At 39.2% G+C, this 11,899-nt stretch overlaps 1 protein-coding gene across 4 annotated transcripts in view; it reads left to right on the top strand.

The window, feature by feature from the left end:
* Positions 1-1,805: 1,805 nt before the first annotated feature.
* The window catches only part of ankrd13b (ankyrin repeat domain 13B), a 39,783-nt gene continuing 29,689 nt past the window's right edge, over positions 1,806-11,899 (top strand). For 3 of the 4 annotated variants that reach the window (XM_061682402.1, XM_061682401.1, XM_061682399.1), the window contains exon 1: positions 2,448-2,951. In XM_061682402.1, the coding sequence (XP_061538386.1) occupies positions 2,844-2,951 (108 nt within the window). In that variant the 5' untranslated portion in view covers positions 2,448-2,843. Of the gene's footprint in view, positions 1,913-2,447; positions 2,952-11,899 lie in introns of those variants that run through there. The other variant, XM_061682400.1, reaches the window with a different exon arrangement.

Here is an 11,899-nt window from a genome sequence, read left to right as displayed (position 1 = left end):
CATGTTAATGCCATAGTGCATCAAAAATATTTACGTTTTTTTTTGTTTATGCTCTTCAAAGGGCACACACACATCAGTGCCACAATTTCCCAATGGATTCAAAATCAGCCAAGGAGACCTTGTTATGTTTCAGTCACAAAATATTGATTTTTTAATTTTTTTTGCAGTACAAGGATTAAAGGCAAGATCATGGACAGAAAGTCAATAATGCATAGTGGTGGCAAACAAAGAAGTTATGAAGTGTCCAAAAAGGTTGGTGATGATCCCCTATCCCCCATAGCTCACAGTTCCTTTTATGGATTACATTGAGACTTTTTTTTTTTAGACTTCCAGAGAAAGGCAATCAGGAATAACTAGATGTGATGTGTGTACTCTATGGTTATAAGGTGAATTCCTTTTTTTTTTTTTTTTTTTTGTCCTGTTAGGTCAAGCAGAATGGAAAATTGGTATCCCTTTTATGCCGAAACAGTTTTACTGTGTCACAGTGGAGTTTTTAAGCTTCCGCTGTGGTATTATAATTGAGGTTTATTGAGAATCAGACTTGATCAGTCGAACAGAACAAAGCTTCTAGAAGAGAGAGAGAGAAACAAAGACAAAAGACAAAGCACTAATTGTAAACAGGATGGGAGAGGTAAATCATTACATTATCTACAACAATTAAATAGGAGTGTTGCATGGGGCTGTAGTGCTAGACCATGTGAGGGAAGGACAGAACAAGCTAGAACAGGACAAGGACAGGAGAAGAAGCATGCAGGACAAGGTTCGTGTACCCGACTGTACAACTGAAGTTTGGTGGCATTAATTATGTGAATTATAAAAGTCTACAGGACGAGAGTATAAGTGAGGGGATACACAAGCGATTTGCATATTCATGAGTTATTTGTCGCAGTAAGTGCGTGACCCCATACCCTGTGAAAGTGTCCTAAGGGTGTGTGTCTGTGGATACATGCAAGTGAATTGATAAAACCGGTCAGTTGTGTCTTAAAATGAGATAACCCAGTTAAACGAAACATTTTACTCATAAAACCATTTAGCCTTCTCATCTAAAAATACATATACCTTAAAACGCACTTATTTGAATACATTCACTGCCATTGACGGCTTTAGAAGTCAAATATCCATGTTAACTGGGAAGGCTGGCAGTGAATGAGTTAATATGCCATTTTCATTGTTTAATTTATGCAAGATGACTCATCTGAGCAGTAGGGCAGCGCCCTAGCGCGCTCTAATGTCAGTCGCAGGGCTTCTTCTTCTGAAGCATTTCCATTGTAATCGAAGATGATGAAGCTTCCGGTATGATGTGTAGAAGTTGGTAGTGCTTATCGGTGCTGGCGACCATGCCCACTGTACATGACTATGAATCTCAAACAGGGAAGCGCATATATTGCCGCAGTCGGGGCGTATGAGGCTCGGGTCAGGTGGTCTTGATCCCATACGCACTGTGGCATACTGAGACCGGTTCACTGCTGTTGACTCCAAGGGAACAGCATACACATTTTCTAATCCATTGTATGATGACAACAAAGATTCAAATTCAGATTCTGATTCTAATTGACGAACAACCACTCACATTCACACATATGGACAACCTAATTCATTTTTGGGACTGTAAAAAGCAAGAGGATGCAGAGAAAACCTATGCAGGCACGAGGAGAACGTGCAGAATGCAGAATTCAAATTCAGAACCTGTTGAATGAGAGACACACATGCTAACCACTAATTTGTTCTGCAGATAGCGTTATCGTAACGGTTAAGTCACCTGACTTCCATGTGTGGGTTTAGTTCCCAGTAGGTGACGGTGTGAATGCTTGTGTCTCTACATGTCGCATCCAGTCTGGTTTTTAGTCAACATTTCACCCAAAGTCAACCTGGAATAGGCTGCCACTCCTTGTGACCCTCAACAGGAATAGCGGTATGAAAATGAATGCATTATGATTAGTACCTGCTTTGTGATTTATTAATTTATTTCTTAAAATGATGTTTTATTAAAAATAGCATGATGTGTTATTGTTTTTGTCACATTTATTGTTACTTTGTTTTGTATTCTGTGTTTCATGAAATGCACACCACTTTGGTCAACCCTGTTTTTTTTTAAATTTTATTTTCTTTTTTTTAATGTGCTTTTAGAAATAAGTATGGGTTGGATTATAAATAGAAACAGTGCATCAATAAATCAGCGAATAAGTCAATGGTGGTAGTATTGCCAATACACTCAGAAATTGGGCCTATAATAAAAGAAACTCAACCATAAGGACGTGCACACTCTGCCGCTTGGTGCTTTTTACTCATTCCATGTCTACTAACTTCGTCTGCCGTCTGCCTCCTTTGGCACGGTTGTGAGTGTTTGCTCGTGATTTGCGCAGCCTATTTTGAGGCACAAGTTCAATCACAGCATCCCTCCGAGCGGATTGGCTAAGTGTGAGCACATTTGCTTGCAGCTCGTCTCTGCGGCTCAGTCAGCGGGCGGATGGGAGGAGAGGAGCCGGGGGAGAGGAGGAGAGCTATGCTGCTGGAACGGAGTAGACAAGGGGAGGGAGAAAGAGGTGGCCAAGCGGGCGCTTAAGACATAAATGCAAACAGCTCCCCACTAAAAAAAAAAAAAAAAAAAAAAAATTCGCGAGGCGAGAGAAGCAACCGTGATCAGCGGGTTCTGTCGTTAACGCAACGCAGGGCGAGCCGCGCTTCTGCACGATACGGACGACAGCGACATGACGATTAGCTCGATTGTATAGCGAGCGTCACTAACAAAAAAAAAACAAAAAACAAAATATCTAATCAAATCAAATAAAAGTATCCTTACCATCCACAGTGAAGACGGAGGAGGTGGCAAACTATGAACGAGGATGATTTCTGCTAAGAAAACTCCAGAGAAGAGTCGCTATCCTGTCCACTATCTGGTGTGGCACAACAAGCACCGGCAGCTGGAAAAAGAGCTGACAGCCAACGAGCAGGTGAGAGAGCCGGAGCAGCCTTTGAAAACACATCTAGTCCACATTCTGCACATGCATGGCCTTATTTTTTATTTGGGCGTGTTTCGTGCACGCGCTAGGAGTCGGTGGAGATTTTGTAAGGTGGTGCTGGTGTCATCGCGGGACACTTCATTTAACAGACGCTCAATAATTGGAGCTAATTGTTGTGAGGATAGAGCACTTGTAACCCTATTCATCACTTCATTGTGCTCTGATCTTTTTCATCTTTAAAAAAAAAATCTATAATCTACTTACAATATTGATGTGCATTTATTAGATTAAAAACCTACACACTTTTTTTATCATTCATGTGAAGTTGTAAATTGCCATTGAATAAATGCAAATGACAGAAGGCTCTATTGATAGTCTGCTGCTGCTGCTGCTGCTGATGATGATGCAGTGTGCATGCATGTTTGCAGCAACATTGCACCCTCCTCAACTCAAAACCTGATCTTCATCTTTCCACCAGTTGTGAGTGGGTGACACAAATCAGAGGCTCTAGCATGTGGGAGTACAATGTCAATATAGTAGGCTTCCATAGAGTACAAGCCTAATGAGTGAAAAAAACTACAGCTGTGTGTGAGTGACTTACATTTAAGAGCACACGTGTGTACAGTGTATTTTTCTTTCAGTGTCATTATATAATGCTCTACAGGTTAGATTTTTGAGTGCATGCACCAGTCTCAAGGCACCACCACACTTCTACACACATTTACACGCTTGCCTACACATTCTGTGCACCATGAACCTGCACAAAAACACACAGCTTTCGATTTGAATCAAAAACACTAAGCAAAGTGCCCCAAAATGATCCCCATATCAAATTTCAGTTATCACGGATGTTAATCTATCAAATTCTATGCCTGATACGTCCCATATTAGACCTTTGCTGACACTGACCAGCCACAACATTATGACCACTTGCACAATCATCCATCCATCCATTCTCAATACCGTTTATCCTGTTCAGAGTCCCAGGGACCTGAAAACTTTCCCACCACCATGGACTGCTCTCTAGTCAATCACAAGGCTTACAGTATATACAGACAGACATTCACTCTTACGTTCACTCCGTCACTGAGCGGGAACTGAACCCACGCTAGACCGAAGTCAGGCAAATACCACGACACCATCAATGATTTACGCTGTTAATACATTTCGATTATTCGGAGAAAAACAAAATTCATTTACCTAGACCTGCACATTTCACAAATATTCAATTCTTCTTGGTTTTTGGTAAACATCATATCAAATAAAAAGTTAGAAATATGAATTTAACCGTGCTCATGAAGGAGACAAGAAATATGTAAGAGCTTAAAGGCAAAAGCAGACCCACACTTATTGTTTCTTTTTTTTTAGTTGCATTGGTGCTACAGTATATGGTAGACTGTGAACAACATAGCTGAATTATTGTGGTTTTTAAGGGTGTAGATAAATACAGATTGAGTTGCTGCTGGCTTTATGTTGCATTAATCCAAAAATGGCTTATGTGCAGCTGGTTGTCCGTTTTAAATCTTATGGTCGATACTACATACAGTAGATAATAGTTTTAGACATACTAGACATCAAAATATGACACAGAAACTTTTGATCCACCCTCAGCTTCACCTATTGCCTGTATATGTGTACTTATCTGCTGTACATTTAAACTCTGGACTTATATATTATACTCGTGTTTTTAAATAATAGATACAGGCTGGGTTTGGAGTTTTTGTTGCTGAAAAACTAATATTGTAAAGGATTTTGTCCTACTTTGGAAGTTAGACTACACACATAGGCGAAGTTGTTGGTGCCCTTCCTTTAAAGAAAGCAAAAACACAATAGTCACTGAAATAAAATAAAACTAAAGAAAATGGAATTTGTCTAATTTGTCATATGGGAGAATTCTGTGTAAAGATGAGACAAATCTGAACCTTTTTGGCTAGCCACAACAGTTTTGTTTTCAGATGTAAAGCGTGTCTTGAATCTGTGCAGGTTACTTTGAAATCTGAAGACTAGCAAGGCATTCTGGAGAGAAATGTGCTGCCCAGTGTCAAAAAGCTTTGACTCAAAACACACGTGAAAACACCCACGAATGAATAAGAACAAAACTTTTGTCTGTTGTGAAGTAGTCTTCGATGAGCCCTGATCTAAATCTTTTGCGGAAGAAGCTGAGTAAATTTTTGTGTGTGTTATGTAATTATTTCTTTTTACTTGGTAGGCAAGCTCGTTTTCTTGAGTGTTTAAATTTTCTGTAATATGAGGTCAAAAATTTGTCATGTCAAAAGCACCACTAAAACAGGAGTGATGGAAAATGGGTCATTTAAACACAGACACACACGCACACACGCATAGTCTTTGTTCAGTTCACATTAATTTGAGAAAAACAGTCTTAGATTGTAAATCTCAGTAGTCAACCTGCTAAATCATATGTCAGATCAGAGTAAGGTGTGATGAGGCAGGAAGACAGGTAGATGTAAAGTAGAACAAAAACTTCCCCTTCTCTGTTCCTCTCTTCTTTTTGTTCCTCTGCTAACATGTGATCTATAAATATTGCTTTTCAAACAAGGTAAGAAGTATTTATTGACTCTAGGCACATTTCTAGGACAGTATGTAGGACAGTTCAATACAGTCTGCTCGACACCCTTATTTATTTAGTTAAGGTTTTCACAACGGGTGTGGAGTTGATTGGTGAGTGTCTTTGGAAATTAGATGTGCTTGCTCTGTGTGACATCATAGAAAGACAGTATGTAGCCAGTAAGTTCAACAACAATAATTCAAAGTTCAACCAGCGCGATCATACTTGTCGAAACAACTTTGGCCGCACAGTTCAGAAAGATGTGTAAATGAAAGGTGACCATAAGGAATCAAAAAGGAAATAATCCTATCTGCCTGCAATTGTTGTGTAAAATCCTAGTACATCACACAGTTGAGTAAATAAACACACGCTTACACTAGCTAAAGAAACTACTGTCATTTTGCGTGTATAATGTGTATTCTCTTCCCTAAGAAATGGTCAAAAGTCAATAGTGCGCATTATACATAGGTATAGGGGCAAATGGAAAAAAAAAACAACTTCACATTTTATAAATGTATGTCGCCATCTAGTGGTTATGAAAAAGCTGTACACTTTCATTCCAAAATGGCACCGCCACCTAGAGGTTATGAGAAAGGTGTACACCTTCATTCTAATATGCCAATGCCACCTAGTGGTTATAAAAAAGGTGAAGCCTACACTTTCATTCCAATATGACAGGGGTACGTATGACTGCATATATGTACAGTTCTGGTCATAGGTTTACGTACCCTGGCAGAATTTGTGAAATATATATTTTTTTAAAAACATGACTGAGCAACAACCATCATTAATTTCTTTATGATTATGATTTGTTTAATGATAATGCTTTTCTGAAATGCTCGACCGTTTAATTTGAATCCCATTAAAATAATATTAAATGTGTTTCGCAAGGTCCTTCATGTTTTCTTTAAAGAATTGTACACAGCTTACAAATTCTGCCCGAGTAATCAAACATATGAGCAGAACTGTGGGTTTTCTAATTTACTCAATAAAAGTAGGGCTGTGAATTTAAAAATAGGAGCAATAAATTAAAAAAGTATTACATGTTCAAATAAAGTGTTTAACTTCAGAATAATTCTTTGAAAAAAACAAACAAAATACAGATAATACTTCATGTTTTCATCATATGGGTAGAAGCAAAATCATACATTGTAAAAATGCATTATACATGGAAGGGTTTTCCATATTTTGAGGTCAACTTTGGGGGTGCGTATTATACATCGGTGCGCATTATACACGAGAAATTACGGTAGTACATTTTCAGAGATGAGGGAAACGTCAAACAAGCATTACACTGAGGCCTGTTAATACATTCCAGTATAACTATTTGAAGCTTATTGCAGAAAACTTGCTAAGACTGAGAACTATGTAGTATGCGATTGCGGTGCTATAGCCTAAAACCGTTTTTCACCATTTCTGTTTCCTAGATTTTATTTTTCTGGGCGTGGCTAAAATGGCTCCGCATGAGTCGCCCCCCACCCCACTATATAAGAACTTGAGTGCCTTTGTTCGTATCAGCTGTTATCCAGAACAGTTAGTAGCATCAATAGCGGAAAAAAAAGGCGCACAAGACGAAGAACATCAAAATAATGTACGGTATATACAGTTCTTTTTGCATGGCTGCATATATTACAACCCAATGCATTGCCATTTCCAATGTCTGATCAAACTCTCACTTATTTACAATGATTGGATATCTGCAAGCACATTATTTATGTGGCAAATCGCTGCATTGAAAGGCTTTAGCTAAAAAAAAAAAGAAAGAAAGAGGATGTTATTAACAACAGATCTTGGAGATGTGTACCAAGGTGATATGAGAGTACAGTCCAATTTGAAGGATGTGCGGAGGAGAGAAAAGAAAGTTATCGGAGATGAATCTTCAGCTGTGCTCTCCTGTGTAAATAACCGAGTTGGCAGAAGCAGTGGAAAAGTAACAGCAGGCAACATTTAAAGAATGAAGAAGAGGAGGCACAAATATGGTGATAAGGAGAGAGGTGGCTTGATCCGGAGCAGAGACTGTCTGGCTTAAAAAGCACAGTAAAGACTGATGGGTTAGCTCAAGAGAAAGTCGGGAAATGACCCAAAGTTCTCATCATGCTCTTTCCTTTGCAGTTTCTCATTCAGCGCTGTTTTTCTTAATTGGTTTTTTTTCCCAATGTCACTGCGTGACAGTATAATTCAATTTAGCTCGCCCTAGAATGGTGTGGAGCAGTAAACTGGCTTGCATTTCCACAGCGAGGTGGGAAGATGTGATGGTGATAGCTGTGTTACCAACATTTTACCAACGTTGCCACATTTTGGATAAGAGTGTTTAGTTTACAAAGTGTGCAAGTATGTATAGAATCGTTCCCTAAGAGCAAAGACGGAAGGTTTTTTTTTCTTTCCAGGCACTCAGACTTCCTTCCGTAATCGAAAATACATGTTAGGTTAATTGATTCTTTTTAAACGTGTTACAATTTTCCTGTGCAATAGATTGGGTTGCGTGCTAAACTGAAGCAAACGACTACTTAATGGAAGCAGGGCTCATGGTGCAACCTGTGAGATGTTAATGGTAAATCAGTATAAGATTTATCAGTTGACCAAAGAGAAAAGAGCCATTAATTATTGTTCAGAGGTTGTCTGTGACCAGCCTCTCCTTTCCTCTTCACTGACTACAACCATCCTTCTTCCCCTATTGATCAACCCCACCCTCAGCCCTCTTACTTTCCTTGGTGTAATGGAACCCAAATCCTAATTGCAGCCACAAAGAAAACCTACTAAGGTTGGGGTCAGATTTAGTTAAGTTGCGGAAAGCATTTAACAAAAGGAGACAGAAGAAGCTCAAGATTGAGAGTAAATGATAAAAGCAAATGCAAATGAGGTTCGATTGGTGAAAGAAAGAAAGCAAGAGGCAAAAGTTGAAACAAGATGTAGTGGATTAAAAAGATGCAAGTGAAAATCAAGGCACTAGACATACATCATGCCTCATATGGAATTAATCTTTGATTCCTGCATCTATATACAGTATACAGTAAATTTCCATTCCTCAGCTGCACAGCCCAAAGGGTTAACTGTCCTGCATGGCACACTTTGTCAATTGTTTTTCAGTTGATACTCCTTTGGCCAAGTTGTAGAAAAACCAAGTTGTAGAACAACATATAGTGCTATTTTTACCCCTAGTGCAACTGAAATACTTTTACATTTGACATAATTCACAACATGACTATGAGATCTGTTGCCGCAGAGACAAGGTAAACAGTTCATTCACTCTCTAATGATGCAGCGTCAAAAGTAATATGCTTACGTAATAAGGCAGTAATATATAATAGTAATCAATAGCACATTTCGCTTAATGCTAACTGCCACTGTCATTCATGCAACAATATATTAATTACTGTTGTTGGAGTTTGCAATGGTGTACAACTATAGGCTCAAAATATCAGAAACATTGTTCAGTACGATCCATTACAGTTCTCCACTCTATCTATAGCAATAATAAATATTGTCAAATGAATACATGCACCTCCCTGTCAGTCAAATAAATGTTGGTTTGGTGGTATGGCAAGATAACAGTGGTGCCAGAGTCTATCCCTCATGTTCTGTATCGGTGTCAGCACCTTCAGATAAGCATCAGTGAAACTCTCTGATATAATTTTGACAGGGTCCATCCGCCTTTTTTTGAACTCTTTTCCTCTATTTTAGCGTCTGCCTTCTGTGTGGAATAGGGGTGACAGTGAATAAAGTGCAGCGAAACATCGAAACACAAAATATTCTGAAATGTAGGTCAGCGTTTGCACTTGGACTTTCAGTATATTATATTTTTTATTTCCAGCACTCCAAGCCACAGCCCCCAATTGCAAGTGAATCCCGGCTGTGATGTTTCCTCAATTTTGTTCTTTGAGTTATTGTCCCTCGCTTGCTGTGCTCATACTGCTGTCTGAGTCGGCGGCATGAATCAGTGTTTCATGGTAGTCTAGCATCTGTGTTGGCGAAAGTAAAACTTATTTCGGTGCTCTTCTTTCTGTCACTACTCTCTTCTCCCATATGGGCCATGCACAAACATTTTGGGAAAATTACCTAGTGGGTATATGCACCTCTTTGTGTGTGTGTGAGTGTGGTGTTTGAATGAAAGATTGATGTTGGCCTAAGTACCTGCCAAGCTGCATCGGGCCACGAACACAGTGAGTGAGGAAAGGGTGGGGGGGGGGGGTGAAAGAAGGAGGCAGATGCCGTAGCTAGAAATGCGTATCAATAATGCAGTCTCTGAGCTCACCACTGAGAGTGGGGGGACGGATGAAAATGGACGACAGGAGGAGGGAATTTCTCAGACAGAATTTAACTATAAAGAATAAGAAGTCACTAAAAGAGCATTCAGCATCATTACGGCAGGGACTAATCAACCGTAATGTAAACATTAAATCTTATTAGTGGCTACAGTTTCACATTATGTATTAGGGAAAAAATGAGTATCTCATAAACGAATAATCAGTCTTTCATATAGAGATCAGTTATACTGTACATTACAAAGCTATTTTCTCCACAATGCAGTGTTGGTTGCTTTTCAACTCCATTTTTTTTCGCATGTCATTTCTGCAGGTCGGTGTGTAATAAATGGTGGGTGGACATTCGCAGTGAGGCAGCCTTAAGTGGTGCTCTTGTCATCATAAGTGTTCATGTACACGTCCATGAACAGATGTCTCCCTCTCGCCGACACACTGTTTTGTGGCAAGCAGCACATGTGAACTGCCGTGCAATGCGCATTCAAACAATGACAGCTTATTAAAAGGACCAAATGATTGACCATTACTTTAACGTCCCCAATGAGCGCAACACAAATGGATGTCTCTCTCTCTCTCCACCTTGCCACCCTGCTTGGTCCAACTGAGATTTCACATGATCAACATGATTAACACAGGATTCATGTACAGTAAAACAATTTGTGTTTCAGGGGCCTGATCTAAATTTGGAGTGATATTGACTTGAAAAAAAGTTTTTGTCGCTCAGAAAGTCCTAAGTAAATTTTAGAAGGAGGATTCTTAAGTGAATGTTACGTTCATATTATTTGTTTAAGTAACATAGACTAGCAATGATCAATTAAATATTTACATTGAATTTTACTCTCTTTGTTAGTATTTTCTACTAATAACTAAGATGACTGTGTTAAATTTAAAATCTTACCTAAAAATGAATAAATACAAATTCACTATTACTACTTGCTCGTACTTCTTTGTTTTTTACAGCAATATGACTGTGCATACAAAACAAGAAGCAGTTGTGTTCAAATACAATAATTAGTATTTTTATTTCACCAAATCAAAGATTACAGCTGTATCCAAGTCACAGTTATGGGTTCTTAGCGTAGACTCTATCCAATCCTTTAAAACAGGAGCTGACGCATTGCATGATATGAATTGAAACTCCTCCAGAATTTCATCAATGCGTTGGGTCGACACGTTAAAAGTGCGTTCTAATTTCAGAAATAGGCGACCAAACTTCTCCTTTATGACCTGAGAGAAATCCTCTTGTTCCTCACTCAATGGTTCCTCCCAACCACTAACAAACAGTGGCTCATCCTGGACAACAGTTGCATCAGGATATTTTTTTCAAGACCTCCGTTTTAAAGACTTCAAGGCCATGTGGAGAATGTTTTATACAGTATATATTTGTACTGAAGTTGCAGTTTTTGAATGCATGTTCAGCTACTTCAAACCTCCTTAAATGGGTTCCAACATGTTCAAAATATTGCTTCTCTGAATCAAAACAACTCCAATTACCAAGTCAAGTCAAAGACTCAGGTTGTTGTTTGGATAAATGGACCTGAAAAGCATTGAATGTCTTGAACGAACCAGGACAATCAACTGTCTAGTCAAAACTGACAATCCCATGTTTTAGTCTCTCAAGTGTTTCAACAGTCCAGTTTTTCAGCTGTCTTAAACTTAAAATTTGGTGAAGAAAGTGCCTTCTGTGATCGATTTACCTTGAATTAGCTGTCCACATCAAGTTGCTGGTTTACTTTTTTTTTTGGTCCTGCTGTGAAATCCATAAAAGTCCAAATTAGCATCTATGCAAATTACTCCATCAATTTTCCAGCTATCATCGGGCAGGAGGCGGGTTACACCCTGAACTGGTTGCCAGCCAATCGCAGGGCACACATAAACAAACAACCATTTGCACTCACATTCACACCTACGGGCAAATTAGAGTTGTCAATTAAACCTACCATGCATGTTTTTGGGATGTGGGAGGAAACCCGAGTGCCCGGAGAAAACCCACGCAGGCATGGGGAGAACATGCAAACTCCACACAGGCGGGGCCGGGGATTGAAACCTTGTCCTCAGAACTGTGAGGCATAAGCTCTAACCAGTCGTCCACCGTGCCGCATTGCAAGAATATA

The sequence above is a fragment of the Phycodurus eques genome, chromosome 7 (genome assembly GCF_024500275.1).
Source record: "Phycodurus eques isolate BA_2022a chromosome 7, UOR_Pequ_1.1, whole genome shotgun sequence".
Classification (NCBI taxonomy): domain Eukaryota; kingdom Metazoa; phylum Chordata; class Actinopteri; order Syngnathiformes; family Syngnathidae; genus Phycodurus; species Phycodurus eques.
This window is presented reverse-complemented; position numbering and strand designations above follow the sequence as displayed.